Source organism: Salvelinus alpinus, chromosome 5, assembly GCF_045679555.1.
Source record: "Salvelinus alpinus chromosome 5, SLU_Salpinus.1, whole genome shotgun sequence".
Taxonomy (NCBI): domain Eukaryota; kingdom Metazoa; phylum Chordata; class Actinopteri; order Salmoniformes; family Salmonidae; genus Salvelinus; species Salvelinus alpinus.
Genome location: NC_092090.1, coordinates 1669603 through 1690177, shown reverse-complemented (window position 1 = coordinate 1690177; position 20575 = coordinate 1669603). Strand labels below are relative to the sequence as shown.

At 51.9% G+C, this 20575-nt stretch overlaps 1 protein-coding gene across 3 annotated transcripts in view; it reads right to left on the bottom strand.

Moving 5' to 3' along the window:
* LOC139575402 (aminopeptidase N-like) overlaps positions 1-20575 on the bottom strand; it is a 76200-nt gene that overhangs the window by 13008 nt on the left and 42617 nt on the right. For all 3 annotated transcript variants that reach the window (XM_071400329.1, XM_071400330.1, XM_071400331.1), the window contains exons 12-16: positions 15238-15314; positions 7230-7363; positions 7078-7133; positions 6935-6976; positions 5349-5454 (exon numbers count right to left, since the gene is read on the bottom strand). In XM_071400329.1, coding sequence (XP_071256430.1) covers positions 5349-5454; positions 6935-6976; positions 7078-7133; positions 7230-7363; positions 15238-15314 — 415 coding nt within the window. The remainder of the gene's footprint in view (positions 1-5348; positions 5455-6934; positions 6977-7077; positions 7134-7229; positions 7364-15237; positions 15315-20575) is intronic.

Below are 20575 nucleotides of genomic sequence, written 5' to 3'. Positions count from 1 at the left end.
ACCCACCTGCAGCAGCCAGTAGTAAGAAGCCACCTGCAGCAGCCAGTAGTAAGAACCCACCTGCAGCAGCCCGTAGTAAGAACCCACCTGCAGCAGCCCGTAGTAAGAACCCACCTGCAGCACCCCGTAGTAAGAACCCACCTGCAGCACCCCGTAGTAAGAACCCACCTGCAGCAGCCCGTAGTAAGAACCCACCTGCAGCACCCCGTAGTAAGAACCCACCTGCAGCACCCCGTAGTAAGAACCCACCTGCAGCACCCCGTACTAAGAACCCACCTGCAGCACCCCGTAGTAAGAACCCACCTGCAGCAGCCCGTAGTAAGAACCCACCTGCAGCAGCCCGTAGTAAGAACCCACCTGTAGCAGCCCGTATTAAGAACCCACCTGCAGCACCCCGTAGTAAGAACCCACCTGCAGCACCCCGTAGTAAGAACCCACCTGCAGCAGCCCGTAGTAAGAACCCACCTGCAGCACCCCGTAGTAAGAACCCACCTGCAGCACCCCGTAGTAAGAACCCACCTGCAGCACCCCGTAGTAAGAACCCACCTGCAGCACCCCGTAGTAAGAACCCACCTGCAGCACCCCGTAGTAAGAACCCACCTGCAGCACCCCGTAGTAAGAACCCACCTGCAGCACCCCGTAGTAAGAACCCACCTGCAGCACCCCGTAGTAAGAACCCACCTGCAGCAGCCCGTAGTAAGAACCCACCTGCAGCACCCCGTAGTAAGAACCCACCTGCAGCACCCCGTAGTAAGAACCCACCTGCAGCACCCCGTAGTAAGAACCCACCTGCAACACCCCGTAGTAAGAACCCACCTGCAGCAGCCCGTAGTAAGAACCCACCTGCAGCAGCCCGTAGTAAGAACCCACCTGCAGCACCCCGTAGTAAGAACCCACCTGCAGCACCCCGTAGTAAGAACCCACCTGCAGCACCCCGTAGTAAGAACCCACCTGCAGCACCCCGTAGTAAGAACCCACCTGCAGCACCCCGTAGTAAGAACCCACCTGCAGCACCCCGTAGTAAGAACCCACCTGCAGCACCCCGTAGTAAGAACCCACCTGCAACACCCCGTAGTAAGAACCCACCTGCAGCAGCCCGTAGTAAGAACCCACCTGCAGCAGCCCGTAGTAAGAACCCACCTGCAGCAGCCCGTAGTAAGAACCCACCTGCAGCACCCCGTAGTAAGAACCCACCTGCAGCACCCCGTAGTAAGAACCCACCTGTAGCAGCCCGTAGTAAGAACCCACCTGCAGCACCCCGTAGTAAGAACCCACCTGCAGCACCCCGTAGTAAGAACCCACCTGCAGCACCCCGTAGTAAGAACCCACCTGTAGCAGCCCGTAGTAAGAACCCACCTGCAGCACCCCGTAGTAAGAACCCACCTGCAGCACCCCGTAGTAAGAACCCACCTGCAGCAGCCAGTAGTAAGAACCCACCTGCAGCACCCCGTAGTAAGAACCCACCTGCAGCACCCCGTAGTAAGAACCCACCTGCAGCACCCCGTAGTAAGAACCCACCTGCAGCACCCCGTAGTAAGAACCCACCTGCAGCACCCCGTAGTAAGAACCCACCTGCAGCACCCCGTAGTAAGAACCCACCTGCAGCACCCCGTAGTAAGAACCCACCTGCAGCACCCCGTAGTAAGAACCCACCTGCAGCAGCCCGTAGTAAGAACCCACCTGCAGCACCCCGTAGTAAGAACCCACCTGCAGCACCCCGTAGTAAGAACCCACCTGCAGCACCCCGTAGTAAGAACCCACCTGCAACACCCCGTAGTAAGAACCCACCTGCAGCAGCCCGTAGTAAGAACCCACCTGCAGCAGCCCGTAGTAAGAACCCACCTGCAGCACCCCGTAGTAAGAACCCACCTGCAGCACCCCGTAGTAAGAACCCACCTGCAGCACCCCGTAGTAAGAACCCACCTGCAGCACCCCGTAGTAAGAACCCACCTGCAGCACCCCGTAGTAAGAACCCACCTGCAGCACCCCGTAGTAAGAACCCACCTGCAGCACCCCGTAGTAAGAACCCACCTGCAACACCCCGTAGTAAGAACCCACCTGCAGCAGCCCGTAGTAAGAACCCACCTGCAGCAGCCCGTAGTAAGAACCCACCTGCAGCAGCCCGTAGTAAGAACCCACCTGCAGCACCCCGTAGTAAGAACCCACCTGCAGCACCCCGTAGTAAGAACCCACCTGTAGCAGCCCGTAGTAAGAACCCACCTGCAGCACCCCGTAGTAAGAACCCACCTGCAGCACCCCGTAGTAAGAACCCACCTGCAGCACCCCGTAGTAAGAACCCACCTGTAGCAGCCCGTAGTAAGAACCCACCTGCAGCACCCCGTAGTAAGAACCCACCTGCAGCACCCCGTAGTAAGAACCCACCTGCAGCAGCCAGTAGTAAGAACCCACCTGCAGCACCCCGTAGTAAGAACCCACCTGCAGCAGCCAGTAGTAAGAACCCACCTGCAGCAGCCAGTAGTAAGAACCCACCTGCAGCAGCCAGTAGTAAGAACACACCTGCAGCACCCCATAGTAAGAACCCACCTGCAGCACCCAGTAGTAAGAACCCACCTGCAGCAGCCCGTAGTAAGAACGCACCTGCAGCACCCCATAGTAAGAACCCACCTGCAGCACCCAGTAGTAAGAACCCACCTGTAGCAGCCCGTAGTAAGAACCCACCTGCAGCAGCAAGTAGTAAGAACCCACCTGTAGCACACCGTAGTAAGAACCCACCTGTAGCAGCCAGTAGTAAGAACCCACCTGTAGCAGCCAGTAGTAAGAACCCACCTGCAGCACCCCGTAGTAAGAACCCAACTGCAGCACCCCGTACTAAGAACCCACCTGCAGCAGCCCGTAGTAAGAACCCACCTGCAGCACACCGTAGTAAGAACCCACCTGCAGCACCCCGTAGTAAGAACCCACCTGCAGCACCCCGTAGTAAGAACCCACCTGCAGCAGCCAGTAGTAAGAACCCACCTGTAGCAGCCAGTAGTAAGAACCCACCTGTAGCAGCCCGTAGTAAGAACCCACCTGTAGCAGCCCGTAGTAAGAACCCACCTGTAGCAGCCAGTAGTAAGAACCCACCTGTAGTAGCCAGTAGTAAGAACCCACCTGTAGCAGCCCGTAGTAAGAACCCACCTGCAGCAGCCAGTAGAAAGAACCCACCTGCAACACCCCGTAGTAAGAACCAACCTGCAGCACCCCGTAGTAAGAACCCACCTGCAGCAGCCCGTAGTAAGAATCCACCTGTAGCATCCCGTAGTAAGAACCCACCTGCAGCACCCCGTAGTAAGAACCCACCTGCAGCACCCCGTAGTAAGAACCCACCTGTAGCAGCCCGTAGTAAGAACCCACCTGCAGCACCCCGTAGTAAGAACCCACCTGCAGCACCCCGTACTAAGAACCCACCTGCAGCACCCCGTAGTAAGAACCCACCTGCAGCACCCCGTAGTAAGAACCCACCTGTAGCAGCCCGTAGTAAGAACCCACCTGCAGCACCCCGTAGTAAGAACCCACCTGCAGCACCCCGTAGTAAGAACCCACCTGTAGCAGCCCGTAGTAAGAACCCACCTGTAGCACCCCGTAGTAAGAACCCACCTGTAGCACCCCGTAGTAAGAACCCACCTGTAGCACCCCGTAGTAAGAACCCACCTGCAGCAGCCAGTAGTAAGAACCCACCTGCAGCAGCCCGTAGTAAGAACCCACCTGCAGCACCCCGTAGTAAGAACCCACCTGCAGCAGCCCGTAGTAAGAACCCACCTGCAGCACCCCGTAGTAAGAACCCACCTGCAGCACCCCGTAGTAAGAACCCACCTGCAGCACCCCGTAGTAAGAACCCACCTGCAGCAGCCCGTAGTAAGAACCCACCTGTAGCATCCCGTAGTAAGAACCCACCTGCAGCACCCCGTAGTAAGAACCCACCTGCAGCACCCCGTAGTAAGAACCCACCTGCAACAACCCGTAGTAAGAACCCACCTGCAGCAGCCCGTAGTAAGAACCCACCTGTAGCAGCCCGTAGTAAGAACCCACCTGCAGCACCCCGTAGTAAGAACCCACCTGCAGCACCCCGTAGTAAGAACCCACCTGCAGCAGCCCGTAGTAAGAACCCACCTGCAGCAGCCCGTAGTAAGAACCCACCTGCAGCACCCCGTAGTAAGAACCCACCTGCAGCACCCCGTAGTAAGAACCCACCTGCAGCAGCCCGTATTAAGAACCCACCTGCAGCACCCCGTAGTAAGAACCCACCTGTAGAGGCCAGTAGTAAGAACCCACCTGTAGCACCCCGTATTAAGAACCCACCTGCAGCACCCCGTAGTAAGAACCCACCTGTAGCAGCCAGTAGTAAGAACCCACCTGCAGCAGCCAGTAGTAAGAACCCACCTGCAGCACCCCGTAGTAAGAACCCACCTGCAGCAGCCAGTAGTAAGAACCCACCTGCAGCAGCCAGTAGTAAGAACCCACCTGCAGCAGCCAGTAATAAGAACCCACCTGCAGCACCCCGTAGTAAGAACCCACCTGCAGCAGCCCGTAGTAAGAACCCACCTGTAGCAGCCAGTAGTAAGAACCCACCTGTAGCAGCCAGTAGTAAGAACCCACCTGTAGCAGCCAGTAGTAAGAACCCACCTGTAGCCATAGTAAGACCCCACCTGCAGACACCCGTAGTAAGAACCCACCTGTAGCAGCCAGTAGTAAGAACCCACCTACAGCACCCCGTAGTAAGAACCCACCTGTAGCAGCCAGTAGTAAGAACCCACCTGCAGCGGCCCGTAGTAAGAACCCACCTGCAGCACCCCGTAGTAAGAACCCACCTGCAGCGGCCCGTAGTAAGAACCCACCTACAGCACCCAGTAGTAAGAACCCACCTGTAGCACCCCGTAGTAAGAACCCACCTGCAGCACCCCGTAGTAAGAACCCACCTGCAGCACCCCGTAGTAAGAACCCACCTGCAGCAGCCCGTAGTAAGAACCAACCTGCAGCACCCCGTAGTAAGAACCCACCTGTAGCAGCCAGTAGTAAGAACCCACCTGTAGCACCCCGTAGTAAGAACCCACCTGTAGCAGCCAGTAGTAAGAACCCACCTGCAGCAGCCCGTAGTAAGAACCCACCTGCAGCAGCCCGTAGTAAGAACCCACCTGTAGCAGCCAGTAGTAAGAACCCACCTGCAGCACCCCGTAGTAAGAACCCACCTGCAGCACCCCGTAGTAAGAACCCACCTGTAGCAGCCAGTAGTAAGAACCCACCTGTAGCAGCCCGTAGTAAGAACCCACCTGTAGCACCCCGTAGTAAGAACCCACCTGCAGCAGCCAGTAGTAAGAACCCACCTGCAGCAGCCCGTAGTAAGAACCCACCTGCAGCACCCCGTATGCCTGTCCACGGTCGAACATGAGGAGATAGTAGTTGAGATTCCTGAGAGCTGACTCCCAGGGCATGTAGTCTCTCTCCTGAGACAGGTACCTGGTAATATATAATATAAGAGCTGACTAACAGGGGATGTAGTCCCTCTCCTGAGACAGGTACCTGGTAATATATAATATATAATATAAGAGCTGACTAACAGGGGATGTAGTCCCTCTACTGAGACAGGTACCTGGTAATATATAATATATAGTATAAGAGCTGACTAACAGGGGATGTAGTCCCTCTACTGAGACAGGTACCTGGTAATATATAATATATAATATCAGAGCTGACTCCCAGGGCATGTAGTCTCTCTCCTGAGACAGGTACCTGGTAATATATAATATATAATATAAGAGCTGACTAACAGGGGATGTAGTCCCTCTACTGAGACAGGTACCTGGTAATATATAATATATAATATCAGAGCTGACTCCCAGGGGATGTAGTCTCTCTCCTGAGACAGGTACCTGGTAATATATAATATATAATATCAGAGCTGACTAACAGGGGATGTAGTCCCTCTACTGAGACAGGTACCTGGTAATATATAATATATATTATCAGAGCTGACTCCCAGGGGATGTAGTCTCTCTCCTGAGACAGGTACCTGGTAATATATAATATATAATATGAGAGCTGACTCCCAGGGGATGTAGTCTCTCTCCTGAGACAGGTACCTGGTAATATATAATATATAATATCAGAGTTGACTCCCAGGGGATGTAGTCTCTCTCCTGAGACAGGTACCTGGTAATATATAATATATAATATCAGAGCTGACTCCCAGGGGATGTAGTCTCTCTCCTGAGACAGGTACCTGGTAATATATAATATATAATATCAGAGCTGACTCCCAGGGGATGTAGTCTCTCTCCTGAGACAGGTACCTGGTAATATATAATATCAGAGCTGACTCCCAGGGGATGGAGTCTCTCTCCTGAGACAGGTACCTGGTAATATATAATATATAATATCAGAGCTGACTCCCAGGGGATGTAGTCTCTCTCCTGAGACAGGTACCTGGTAATATATAATATATAATATCAGAGCTGACTCCCAGGGGATGTAGTCTCTCTCCTGAGACAGGTACCTGGTAATATATAATATATAATATAAGAGCTGACTCCCAGGGCATGTAGTCTCTCTCCTGAGACAGGTACCTGGTAATATATAATATAAGAGCTGACTACCAGGGGATGTAGTCTCTCTCCTGAGACAGGTACCTGGTAATATATAATATATAATATCAGAGCTGACTCCCAGGGGATGTAGTCTCTCTCCTGAGACAGGTACCTGGTAATATATAATATCAGAGCTGACTCCCAGGGGATGTAGTCTCTCTCCTGAGACAGGTACCTGGTAATATATAATATATAATATAAGAGCTGACTCCCAGGGGATGTAGTCTCTCTCCTGAGACAGGTACCTGGTAATATATAATATCAGAGCTGACTCCCAGGGGATGTAGTCTCTCTCCTGAGACAGGTACCTGGTAACATATCATCTGTATAGCAGAATATATTACTGTAGTTACCTGGTGGTCCTCAGAGCTAACGTCGTGTTGATCACCTTGGCCCTGGAAACACAGAACCATCAGCTTCCAGCTTCCACACAGTTCACCAAGAAATACAGTAGGTGGGGGGGGGGGACATTAGCTGAAGTCAGAAAGAGCTTTACCTGGCCAGGTTGAAGGCATCATCCACTATCTGAGCTCTGTTAATTAAAGGAATGACCTGCACACAGAAGTTATAATGTTACGTCGGTGTCATACAGAATCATATTCTGATAGATAATATCCACATGAGATTGTATTAATAACGTCTACTAACCGTGTGGTCTGTGGTGAGCTGGTTGAGGAGTCGTTCCCAGTTGTCCATGTCGTAGTTAACCCTGTAATAGCCAGACACGTTGAGGTTGGCCAGGACCCACTCAGATCCTGCTGTTATCATGGGGAGGTGTCTGTCTGTTGGAGGAAAGCAACACACTGGTCTCAGATGGACTTGCAACATTCTGCCAGCTTTCACAAAATTCACTGGTTTCCCAGAATATCCTGGTTAGAGGATTGCCGGATTTCCTGCTTATTCCCTAGTATTTCCATTAATATTCAAGCCACGATTTCTGGAAGACAGGGACTTTTTGGGAAAGTTACCAGAATTTTGCTACCCTGGTCTCAGGTTAGGATTTAACAGAGAACATCCTGTAATGATGAACAATAACATGACCTGTTCATTAGTCCAGGGACATCTCCACTGATACCTGTTCATTAGTCCAGGGACATCTCCACTGATACCCACAGGCCTGTTCATTAGTCCAGGGACATCTCCACTGATACCTGTTCATTAGTCCAGGTACATCTCCACTGATACCTGTTCATTAGTCCAGGGACATCTCCACTGATACCTACAGACCTGTTCATTAGTCCAGGTACATCTCCACTGATACCTGTTCATTAGTCCAGGTACATCTCCACTGATACCTACAGACCTGTTCATTAGTCCAGGTACATCTCCACTGATACCTACAGACCTGTTCATTAGTCCAGGGACATCTCCACTGATACCTGTTCATTAGTCCAGGGACATCTCCACTGATACCTGTTCATTAGTCCAGGGACATCTCCACTGATACCTGTTCATTAGTCCAGGGACATCTCCACTGATACCTGTTCATTAGTCCAGGGACATCTCCACTGATACCTGTTCATTAGTCCAGGGACATCTCCACTGATACCTACAGACCTGTTCATTAGTCCAGGGACATCTCCACCGATACCTAGAGACCTGTTCCTTAGTCCAGGGACATCTCCACTGATACCTGTTCCTTAGTCCAGGGACATCTCCACTGATACCCACGGGCCTGTTCCTTAGTCCAGGGACATCTCCACTGATACCTAGAGACCTGTTCCTTAGTCCAGGGACATCTCCACTGATACCTGTTCATTAGTCCAGGGACATCTCCACTGATACCTAGAGACCTGTTCCTTAGTCCAGGGACATCTCCACTGATACCTAGAGACCTGTTCCTTAGTCCAGGGACATCTCCACTGATACCCACGGGCCTGTTCCTTAGTCCAGGGACATCTCCACTGATACCTACGGACCTGTTCATTAGTCCAGGGACATCTCGACTGATACCTAGAGACCTGTTCCTTAGTCCAGGGACATCTCCACTGATACCCACGGGCCTGTTCCTTAGTCCAGGGACATCTCCACTGATACCTACGGACCTGTTCATTAGTACAGGGACATCTCCACTGATACCTGTTCATTAGTCCAGGGACATCTCCACTGATACCTGTTCATTAGTCCAGGGACATCTCCACTGATACCTGTTCATTAGTCCAGGGACATCTCCACTGATACCCACAGGCCTGTTCATTAGTCCAGGGACATCTCCACTGATACCTGTTCATTAGTTCAGGGACATCTCCACTGATACCTGTTCATTAGTCCAGGGACATCTCCACTGATACCTGTTCATTAGTCCAGGGACATCTCCACTGATACCTACAGACCTGTTCATTAGTCCAGGTACATCTCCACTGATACCTGTTCATTAGTCCAGGGACATCTCCACTGATACCTGTTCATTAGTCCAGGGACATCTCCACTGATACCTAGAGACCTGTTCCTTAGTCCAGGGACATCTCCACTGATACCTGTTCCTTAGTCCAGGGACATCTCCACTGATACCTGTTCATTAGTCCAGGGACATCTACACTGATACCTGTTCATTAGTCCAGGTACATCTCCACTGATACCTGTTCATTAGTCCAGGGACATCTCCACTGATACCTAGAGACCTGTTCCTTAGTCCAGGGACATCTCCACTGATACCTAGAGACCTGTTCCTTAGTCTAGGGACATATCCACTGATACCTGTTCATTAGTCCAGGGACATCTCCACTGATACCTAGAGACCTGTTCCTTAGTCCAGGGACATCTCCACTGATACCTGTTCCTTAGTCCAGGGACATCTCCACTGATACCTAGAGACCTGTTCCTTAGTCCAGGGACATCTCCACTGATACCCACAGACCTGTTCATTAGTCCAGGGACATCTCCACTGATACCCATGGACCTGTTCATTAGTCCAGGGACATCTCCACTGATACCCATGGACCTGTTCATTAGTCCAGGGACATCTCCACTGATACCTGTTCATTAGTCCAGGGACATCTCCACTGATACCTGTTCATTAGTCCAGGTACATCTCCACTGATACCTGTTCATTAGTCCAGGGACATCTCCACTGATACCTGTTCATTAGTCCAGGGACATCTCCACTGATACCTGTTCATTAGTCCAGGGACATCTCCACTGATACCTGTTCATTAGTCCAGGGACATCTCCACTGATACCCACAGGCCTGTTCATTAGTCCAGGGACATCTCCACTGATACCTGTTCATTAGTTCAGGGACATCTCCACTGATACCTGTTCATTAGTCCAGGGACATCTCCACTGATACCTGTTCATTAGTCCAGGGACATCTCCACTGATACCTACAGACCTGTTCATTAGTCCAGGTACATCTCCACTGATACCTGTTCATTAGTCCAGGGACATCTCCACTGATACCTGTTCATTAGTCCAGGGACATCTCCACTGATACCTACAGACCTGTTCATTAGTCCAGGTACATCTCCACTGATACCTGTTCATTAGTCCAGGGACATCTCCACTGATACCTGTTCATTAGTCCAGGGACATCTCCACTGATACCTGTTCATTAGTCCAGGGACATCTCCACTGACACCTGTTCATTAGTCCAGGGACATCTCCACTGGTACCTGTTCATTAGTCCAGGTACATCTCCACTGATACCTGTTCATTAGTCCAGGGACATCTCCACTGATACCTACAGACCTGTTCATTAGTCCAGGGACATCTCCACTGATACCTGTTCATTAGTCCAGGGACATCTCCACTGATACCTGTTCATTAGTCCAGGGACATCTCCACTGATACCTGTTCATTAGTCCAGGGACATCTCCACTGATACCTGTTCATTAGTCCAGGGACATCTCCACTGATACCTGTTCATTAGTCCAGGTACATCTCCACTGATACCTGTTCATTAGTCCAGGGACATCTCCACTGATACCTGTTCATTAGTCCAGGGACATCTCCACTGATACCTGTTCATTAGTCCAGGGACATCTCCACTGATACCTGTTCATTAGTCCAGGTACATCTCCACTGATACCTGTTCATTAGTCCAGGGACATCTCCACTGATACCTGTTCATTAGTCCAGGGACATCTCCACTGATACCTGTTCATTAGTCCAGGTACATCTCCACTGATACCTGTTCATTAGTCCAGGGACATCTCCACTGATACCTGTTCATTAGTCCAGGGACATCTCCACTGATACCCACAGACCTGTTCATTACTCCAGGGACATCTCCACTGATACCTGTTCATTACTCCAGGGACATCTCCACTGATACCCACAGACCTGTTCATTACTCCAGGGACATCTCCACTGATACCTGTTCATTAGTCCAGGTACATCTCCACTGATACCTGTTCATTAGTCCAGGGACATCTCCACTGATACCCACGGACCTGTTCATAGGTCCAGGGACATCTCCACTGATACCTGTTCATTAGTCCAGGGACATCTCCACTGATACCTGTTCATTAGTCCAGGGACATCTCCACTGATACCTGTTCATTAGTCCAGGGACATCTCCACTGATACCTACAGACCTGTTCATTAGTCCAGGGACATCTCCACTGATACCTGTTCATTAGTCCAGGGACATCTCCACTGATACCTGTTCATTAGTCCAGGGACATCTCCACTGATACCTGTTCATTAGTCCAGGGACATCTCCACTGATACCTGTTCATTAGTCCAGGGACATCTCCACTGATACCTGTTCATTAGTCCAGGGACATCTCCACTGATACCTACAGACCTGTTCATTAGTCCAGGGACATCTCCACTGATACCTGTTCATTAGTCCAGGGACATCTCCACTGATACCTGTTCATTAGTCCAGGGACATCTCCACTGATACCCACGGACCTGTTCATTAGTCCAGGGACATCTCCACTGATACCTTCGGACCTGTTCATTAGTCCAGGGACATCTCCACTGATACCTAGAGACCTGTTCCTTAGTCCAGGGACATCTCCACTGATACCTAGAGACCTGTTCCTTAGTCCAGGGACATCTCCACTGATACCTAGAGACCTGTTCCTTAGTCCAGGGACATCTCCACTGATACCCACGGGCCTGTTCCTTAGTCCAGGGACATCTCCACTGATACCTACGGACCTGTTCATTAGTCCAGGGACATCTCCACTGATACCTAGAGACCTGTTCCTTAGTCCAGGGACATCTCCACTGATACCCACGGGCCTGTTCCTTAGTCCAGGGACATCTCCACTGATACCTACGGACCTGTTCATTAGTCCAGGGACATCTCCACTGATACCTGTTCATTAGTCCAGGGACATCTCCACTGATACCTGTTCATTAGTCCAGGGACATCTCCACTGATACCTGTTCATTAGTCCAGGGACATCTCCACTGATACCTGTTCATTAGTCCAGGGACATCTCCACTGATACCCACAGGCCTGTTCATTAGTCCAGGGACATCTCCACTGATACCTGTTCATTAGTCCAGGGACATCTCCACTGATACCTGTTCATTAGTCCAGGGACATCTCCACTGATACCTGTTCATTAGTCCAGGGACATCTCCACTGATACCTGTTCATTAGTCCAGGGACATCTCCACTGATACCTGTTCATTAGTCCAGGGACATCTCCACTGATACCCACAGGCCTGTTCATTAGTCCAGGGACATCTCCACTGATACCTGTTCATTAGTTCAGGGACATCTCCACTGATACCTGTTCATTAGTCCAGGGACATCTCCACTGATACCTGTTCATTAGTCCAGGGACATCTCCACTGATACCTACAGACCTGTTCATTAGTCCAGGTACATCTCCACTGATACCTGTTCATTAGTCCAGGGACATCTCCACTGATACCTGTTCATTAGTCCAGGGACATCTCCACTGATACCTAGAGACCTGTTCCTTAGTCCAGGGACATCTCCACTGATACCTAGAGACCTGTTCCTTAGTTCAGGGACATCTCCACTGATACCTACGGACCTGTTCATTAGTCCAGGGACATCTCCACTGATACCTGTTCCTTAGTCCAGGGACATCTCCACTGATACCTAGAGACCTGTTCCTTAGTTCAGGGACATATCCACTGATACCCACAGGCCTGTTCATTAGTCCAGGGACATCTCCACTGGTACCTGTTCATTAGTCCAGGGACATCTCCACTGGTACCTGTTCATTACTCCAGGGACATCTCCACTGATACCCACAGACCTGTTCATTACTCCAGGGACATCTCCACTGATACCTGTTCATTACTCCAGGGACATCTCCACTGATACCCACAGACCTGTTCATTACTCCAGGGACATCTCCACTGATACCTGTTCATTAGTCCAGGGACATCTCCACTGATACCCACGGACCTGTTCATTAGTCCAGGGACATCTCCACTGATACCTGTTCATTAGTCCAGGGACATCTCCACTGATACCTGTTCATTAGTCCAGGGACATCTCCACTGATACCTGTTCATTAGTCCAGGGACATCTCCACAGATACCTGTTCATTAGTCCAGGTACATCTCCACTGATACCTGTTCATTAGTCCAGGGACATCTCCACTGATACCTGTTCATTAGTCCAGGGACATCTCCACTGATACCTGTTCATTAGTCCAGGGACATCTCCACTGATACCTGTTCATTAGTCCAGGGACATCTCCACTGATACCTGTTCATTAGTCCAGGTACATCTCCACTGATACCTGTTCATTAGTCCAGGGACATCTCCACTGATACCTGTTCATTAGTCCAGGGACATCTCCACAGATACCTGTTCATTAGTCCAGGGACATCTCCACTGATACCTGTTCATTAGTCCAGGGACATCTCCACTGATACCTGTTCATTAGTCCAGGGACATCTCCACTGATACCTGTTCATTAGTCCAGGGACATCTCCACTGATACCTGTTCATTAGTCCAGGGACATCTCCACTGATACCTGTTCATTAGTCCAGGGACATCTCCACTGGTACCTGTTCATTAGTCCAGGTACATCTCCACTGATACCTGTTCATTAGTCCAGGGACATCTCCACTGATACCTACAGACCTGTTCATTAGTCCAGGGACATCTCCACTGATACCTGTTCATTAGTCCAGGGACATCTCCACTGATACCTGTTCATTAGTCCAGGGACATCTCCACTGATACCTGTTCATTAGTCCAGGGACATCTCCACTGATACCTGTTCATTAGTCCAGGGACATCTCCACTGATACCTGTTCATTAGTCCAGGGACATCTCCACTGATACCCACAGGCCTGTTCATTAGTCCAGGGACATCTCCACTGATACCTGTTCATTAGTTCAGGGACATCTCCACTGATACCTGTTCATTAGTCCAGGGACATCTCCACTGATACCTGTTCATTAGTCCAGGGACATCTCCACTGATACCTACAGACCTGTTCATTAGTCCAGGTACATCTCCACTGATACCTGTTCATTAGTCCAGGGACATCTCCACTGATACCTGTTCATTAGTCCAGGGACATCTCCACTGATACCTAGAGACCTGTTCCTTAGTCCAGGGACATCTCCACTGATACCTGTTCCTTAGTCCAGGGACATCTCCACTGATACCTAGAGACCTGTTCCTTAGTTCAGGGACATCTCCACTGATACCTACGGACCTGTTCATTAGTCCAGGGACATCTCCACTGATACCTGTTCCTTAGTCCAGGGACATCTCCACTGATACCTAGAGACCTGTTCCTTAGTTCAGGGACATCTCCACTGATACCCACAGGCCTGTTCATTAGTCCAGGGACATCTCCACTGGTACCTGTTCATTAGTCCAGGGACATCTCCACTGGTACCTGTTCATTAGTCCAGGGACATCTCCACTGATACCTGTTCATTACTCCAGGGACATCTCCACTGATACCCACAGACCTGTTCATTACTCCAGGGACATCTCCACTGATACCTGTTCATTAGTCCAGGGACATCTCCACTGATACCCACGGACCTGTTCATTAGTCCAGGGACATCTCCACTGATACCTGTTCATTAGTCCAGGGACATCTCCACTGATACCCACAGACCTGTTCATTAGTCCAGGTACATCTCCACTGATACCTGTTCATTAGTCCAGGGACATCTCCACTGATACCTGTTCATTAGTCCAGGGACATCTCCACAGATACCTGTTCATTAGTCCAGGTACATCTCCACTGATACCTGTTCATTAGTCCAGGGACATCTCCACAGATACCTGTTCATTAGTCCAGGTACATCTCCACTGATACCTGTTCATTAGTCCAGGTACATCTCCACTGATACCTACAGACCTGTTCATTAGTCCAGGGACATCTCCACAGATACCTGTTCATTAGTCCAGGTACATCTCCACTGATACCTGTTCATTAGTCCAGGTACATCTCCACTGATACCTACAGACCTGTTCATTAGTCCAGGGACATCTCCACTGATACCTGTTCATTAGTCCAGGGACATCTCCACTGATACCTGTTCATTAGTCCAGGGACATCTCCACTGATACCTGTTCATTAGTCCAGGGACATCTCCACTGATACCTGTTCATTAGTCCAGGGACATCTCCACAGATACCTGTTCATTAGTCCAGGGACATCTCCACTGATACCTGTTCATTAGTCCAGGGACATCTCCATGCAGGACTTCATTTGACACAAACGCTGCATTAGAAATACCTGTTTCCTGAAGAAGCCAGTGTTGCTCTCTCTCCACTCCTCCCTTCATCCATTTGATGGGGACCAACCAGGTGTAACTAAACAGACATTGGAACAGGATGGTCAGGTGACTGAATTCAAGATCATTTGGGGGTTTATCATCATGACCTTATTGTTGGACCCCTTGGCTGTACTAACCCCTCCCTAACCCCAGGCTGTACTAACCCCTCCTTAACCCCAGGCTGTACTAACCCCTCCTTAACCCCAGGCTGTACTAACCCCTCCCTAACCCCAGGCTGTACTAACCCCAGGCTGTACTAACCCCTCCCTAACCCCAGGCTGTACTAGCCCCAGGCTGTACTAACCCCTCCCTAACCCCAGGCTGTACTAACCCCTCCTTAACCCCAGGCTGTACTAACCCCAGGCTGTACTAACCCCTCCCTAACCCCAAGCTGTACTAACCCCTCCTTAACCCCAGGCTGTACTAACCCCTCCCTAACCCCAGGCTGTACTAACCCCTCCTTAACCCCAGGCTGTACTAACCCCTCCTTAACCCCAGGCTGTACTAACCCCTCCTTAACCCCAGGCTGTACTAACCCCTCCCTAACCCCAGGCTGTACTAACCCCTCCCTAACCCCAGGCTGTACTAACCCCTCCTTAACCCCAGGCTGTACTAACCCCTCCTTAACCCCAGGCTGTACTAACCCCTCCCTAACCCCAGGCTGTACTAACCCCTCCTTAACCCCAGGCTGTACTAACCCCTCCCTAACCCCAGGCTGTACTAACCCCTCCCTAACCCCAGGCTGTACTAACCCCTCCTTAACCCCAGGCTGTACTAACCCCAGGCTGTACTAACCCCTCCCTAACCCCAGGCTGTACTAACCCCAGGCTGTACTAACCCCTCCCTAACCCCAGGCTGTACTAACCCCAGGCTGTACTAACCCCTCCTTAACCCCAGGCTGTACTAACCCCTCCTTAACCCCAGGCTGTACTAACCCCTCCCTAACCCCAGGCTGTACTAACCCCTCCTTAACCCCAGGCTGTACTAACCCCTCCTTAACCCCAGGCTGTACTAACCCCTCCTTAACCCCAGGCTGTACTAACCCCAGGCTGTACTAACCCCTCCTTAACCCCAGGCTGTACTAACCTCAGGCTGTACTAACCCCTCCCTAACCCCAGGCTGTACTAACCCCTCCTTAACCCCAGGCTGTACTAACCCCTCCCTAACCCCAGGCTGTACTAACCCCTCCTTAACCCCAGGCTGTACTAACCCCTCCTTAACCCCAGGCTGTACTAACCCCAGGCTGTACTAACCCCTCCTTAACCCCAGGCTGTACTAACCCCTCCCTAACCCCAGGCTGTACTAACCCCTCCCTAACCCCAGGCTGTACTAACCCCTCCTTAACCCCAGGCTGTACTAACCCCTCCTTAACCCCAGGCTGTACTAACCCCAGGCTGTACTAACCCCTCCCTAACCCCAGGCTGTACTTACCCCTCCCTAACCCCAGGCTGTACTAACCCCTCCTTAACCCCAGGCTGTACTAACCCCTCCCTAACCCCAGGCTGTACTAACCCTAGGCTGTACTAACCCCTCCTTAACCCCAGGCTGTACTAACCCCTCCCTAACCCCAGGCTGTACTAACCCCTCCTTAACCCCAGGCTGTACTAACCCTTCCTTAACCCCAGGCTGTACTAACCCCTCCTTAACCCCAGGCTGTACTAACCCCTCCCTAACCCCAGGCTGTACTAACCCCTCCTTAACCCCAGGCTGTACTAACCCCAGGCTGTACTAACCCCTCCCTAACCCCAGGCTGTACTAACCCCAGGCTGTACTAACCCCAGGCTGTACTAACCCCTCCTTAACCCCAGGCTGTACTAACCCCTCCCTAACCCCAGGCTGTACTAACCCCAGGCTGTACTAACCCCTTCCTAACCCCAGGCTGTACTAACCCCAGGCTGTACTAACCCCTCCCTAACCCCAGGCTGTACTAACCCCTCCCTAACCCCAGGCTGTACTAACCCCTCCCTAACCCCAGGCTGTACTAACCCCTCCTTAACCCCAGGCTGTACTAACCCCTCCCTAACCCCAGGCTGTACTAACCCCTCCTTAACCCCAGGCTGTACTAACCCCTCCTTAACCCCAGGCTGTACTAACCCCTCCCTAACCCCAGGCTGTACTAACCCCTCCCTAACCCCAGGCTGTACTAACCCCTCCTTAACCCCAGGCTGTACTAACCCCTCCCTAACCCCAGGCTGTACTAACCCCTCCTTAACCCCAGGCTGTACTAACCCCTCCTTAACCCCAGGCTGTACTAACCCCTCCTTAACCCCAGGCTGTACTAACCCCTCCCTAACCCCAGGCTGTACTAACCCCTCCCTAACCCCAGGCTGTACTAACCCCTCCTAACCCCAGGCTGTACTAACCCCTCCTTAACCCCAGGCTGTACTAACCCCTCCTTAACCCCAGGCTGTAGTAACCCCTCCCTAACCCCAGGCTGTACTAACCCCTCCTTAACCCCAGGCTGTACTAACCCCTCCTTAACCCCAGGCTGTACTAACCCCTCCCTAACCCCAGGCTGTACTAACCCCTCCTTAACCCCAGGCTGTACTAACCCCTCCCTAACCCCAGGCTGTACTAACCCCTCCTTAACCCCAGGCTGTACTAACCCCAGGCTGTACTAACCCCTCCTTAACTCCAGGCTGTACTAACCCCAGGCTGTACTAACCCCTCCTTAACCCCAGGCTGTACTAACCCCTCCTTAACCCCAGGCTGTACTAACCCCTCCCTAACCCCAGGCTGTACTAACCCCTCCTTAACCCCAGGCTGTACTAACCCCAGGCTGTACTAACCCCTCCCTAACCCCAGGCTGTACTAACCCCAGGCTGTACTAACCCCTCCCTAACCCCAGGCTGTACTAACCCCTCCCTAACCCCAGGCTGTACTAACCCCTCCTTTACCCCAGCCTGTACTAACCCCTCCCTAACCCCAGGCTGTACTAACCCCTCCCTAACCCCAGGCTGTACTAACCCCTCCCTAACCCCAGGCTGTACTAACCCCTCCTTAACCCCAGGCTGTACTAACCCCTCCTTAACCCCAGGCTGTACTAACCCCTCCCTAACCCCAGGCTGTACTAACCCCAGGCTGTACTAACCCCTCCTTAACCCCAGGCTGTACTAACCCCTCCTTAACCCCAGGCTGTACTAACCCCTCCTTAACCCCAGGCTGTACTAACCCCAGGCTGTACTAACCCCTCCTTAACCCCAGGCTGTACTAACCCCTCCTTAACCCCAGGCTGTACTAACCCCTCCCTAACCCCAGGCTGTACTAACCCCTCCTTAACCCCAGGCTGTACTAACCCCTCCTTAACCCCAGGCTGTACTAACCCCAGGCTGTACTAACCCCTCCCTAACCCCAGGCTGTACTAACCCCTCCTTAACCCCAGGCTGTACTAACCCCACCTTAACCCCAGGCTGTACTAACCCCTCCTTAACCCCAGGCTGTACTAACCCCAGGCTGTACTAACCCCTCCTTAACCCCAGGCTGTACTAACCCCTCCCTAACCCCAGGCTGTACTAACCCCTCCCTAACCCCAGGCTGTACTAACCCCTCCTTAACCCCAGGCTGTAATAACCCCTCCTTAACCCCAGGCTGTACTAACCCCTCCTTAACCCCAGGCTGTACTAACCCCTCCCTAACCCCAGGCTGTACTAACCCCTCCCTAACCCCAGGCTGTACTAACCCCTCCCTAACCCCAGGCTGTACTAACCCCTCCTTAACCCCAGGCTGTACTAACCCCTCCCTAACCCCAGGCTGTACTAACCCCAGGCTGTACTAACCCCTCCTTAACCCCAGGCTGTACTAACCCCTCCCTAACCCCAGGCTGTACTAACCCCAGGCTGTACTAACCCCAGGCTGTACTAACCCCTCCCTAACCCCAGGCTGTACTAACCCCTCCCTAACCCCAGGCTGTACTAACCCCTCCTTAACCCCAGGCTGTACTAACCCCTCCTTAACCCCAGGCTGTACTAACCCCTCCCTAACCCCAGGCTGTACTAACCCCTCCTTAACCCCAAGCTGTACTAACCCCTCCTTAACCCCAGGCTGTACTAACCCCTCCTTAACCCCAGGCTGTACTAGCCCCTCCCTAACCCCAGGCTGTACTAACCCCAGGCTGTACTAACCCCAGGCTGTACTAACCCCTCCTTAACCCCAGGCTGTACTAGCCCTTCCCTAACCCCAGGCTGTACTAACCCCAGGCTGTACTAACCCCAGGCTGTACTAACCCCTCCTTAACCCCAGGCTGTACTAGCCCCTCCCTAACCCCAGGCTGTACTAACCCCTCCTTAACCCCAGGCTGTACTAACCCCAGGCTGTACTAACCCCTCCTTAACCCCAGGCTGTACTAACCCCTCCCTAACCCCAGGCTGTACTAACCCCTCCCTAACCCCAGGCTGTACTAACCCCTCCTTAACCCCAGGCTGTACTAACCCCTCCCTAACCCCAGGCTGTACTAACCCCTCCTTAACCCCAGGCTGTACTAACCCCAGGCTGTACTAACCCCTCCTTAACCCCAGGCTGTACTAACCCCTCCTTAACCCCAGGCTGTACTAACCCCTCCCTAACCCCAGGCTGTACTAACCCCTCCTTAACCCCAGGCTGTACTAACCCCTCCCTAACCCCAGGCTGTACTAACCCCAGGCTGTACTAACCCCTCCTTAATACCCCAAGCTGTACTAGCCCCTCCTTAACCCCAGGCTGTACTACAAGTTGTAACCCCTCCCTAACCCCAGGCTGTACTAACCCCTCCTTAACCCCAGGCTGTACTAACCCCTCCCTAACCCCAGGCTGTACTAACCCCTCCTTAACCCCAGGCTGTACTAACCCCTCCCTAACCCCAGGCTGTACTAACCCCTCCTTAACCCCAGGCTGTACTAACCCCAGGCTGTACTAACCCCTCCTTATTGCTTATTCCTTGTTGTTGGGGGTTAACCAATTGCCTTGTTGTTGGGGGTTAACCAATTGCCTTGTTGTTGGGGGTTAACTAATTGCCTTGTTGCTGGGGGTTAACTAATTGCCTTGTTGCTGGGGGTTAACTAATTGCCTTGTCGTTGGGGGTTAACTGCCTTGTTGGGGGTTAACTGCCTTGTTGGGGGTTAACTGCCTTGTTGTTGGGGGTAACTAATTGCCTTGTTTTTGGGGTAACTAATTGCCTTGTTGTTGGGGGTTAACTGCCTTGTTGGGGGTTAACTGCCTTGTTGTTGGGGTTAACTACCTTGTTGTTGGGGGTTAACTAATTGCCTTGTTGCTGGGGGTTAACTAATTGCCTTGTTGCTGGGGGTTAACTAATTGCCTTGTTGC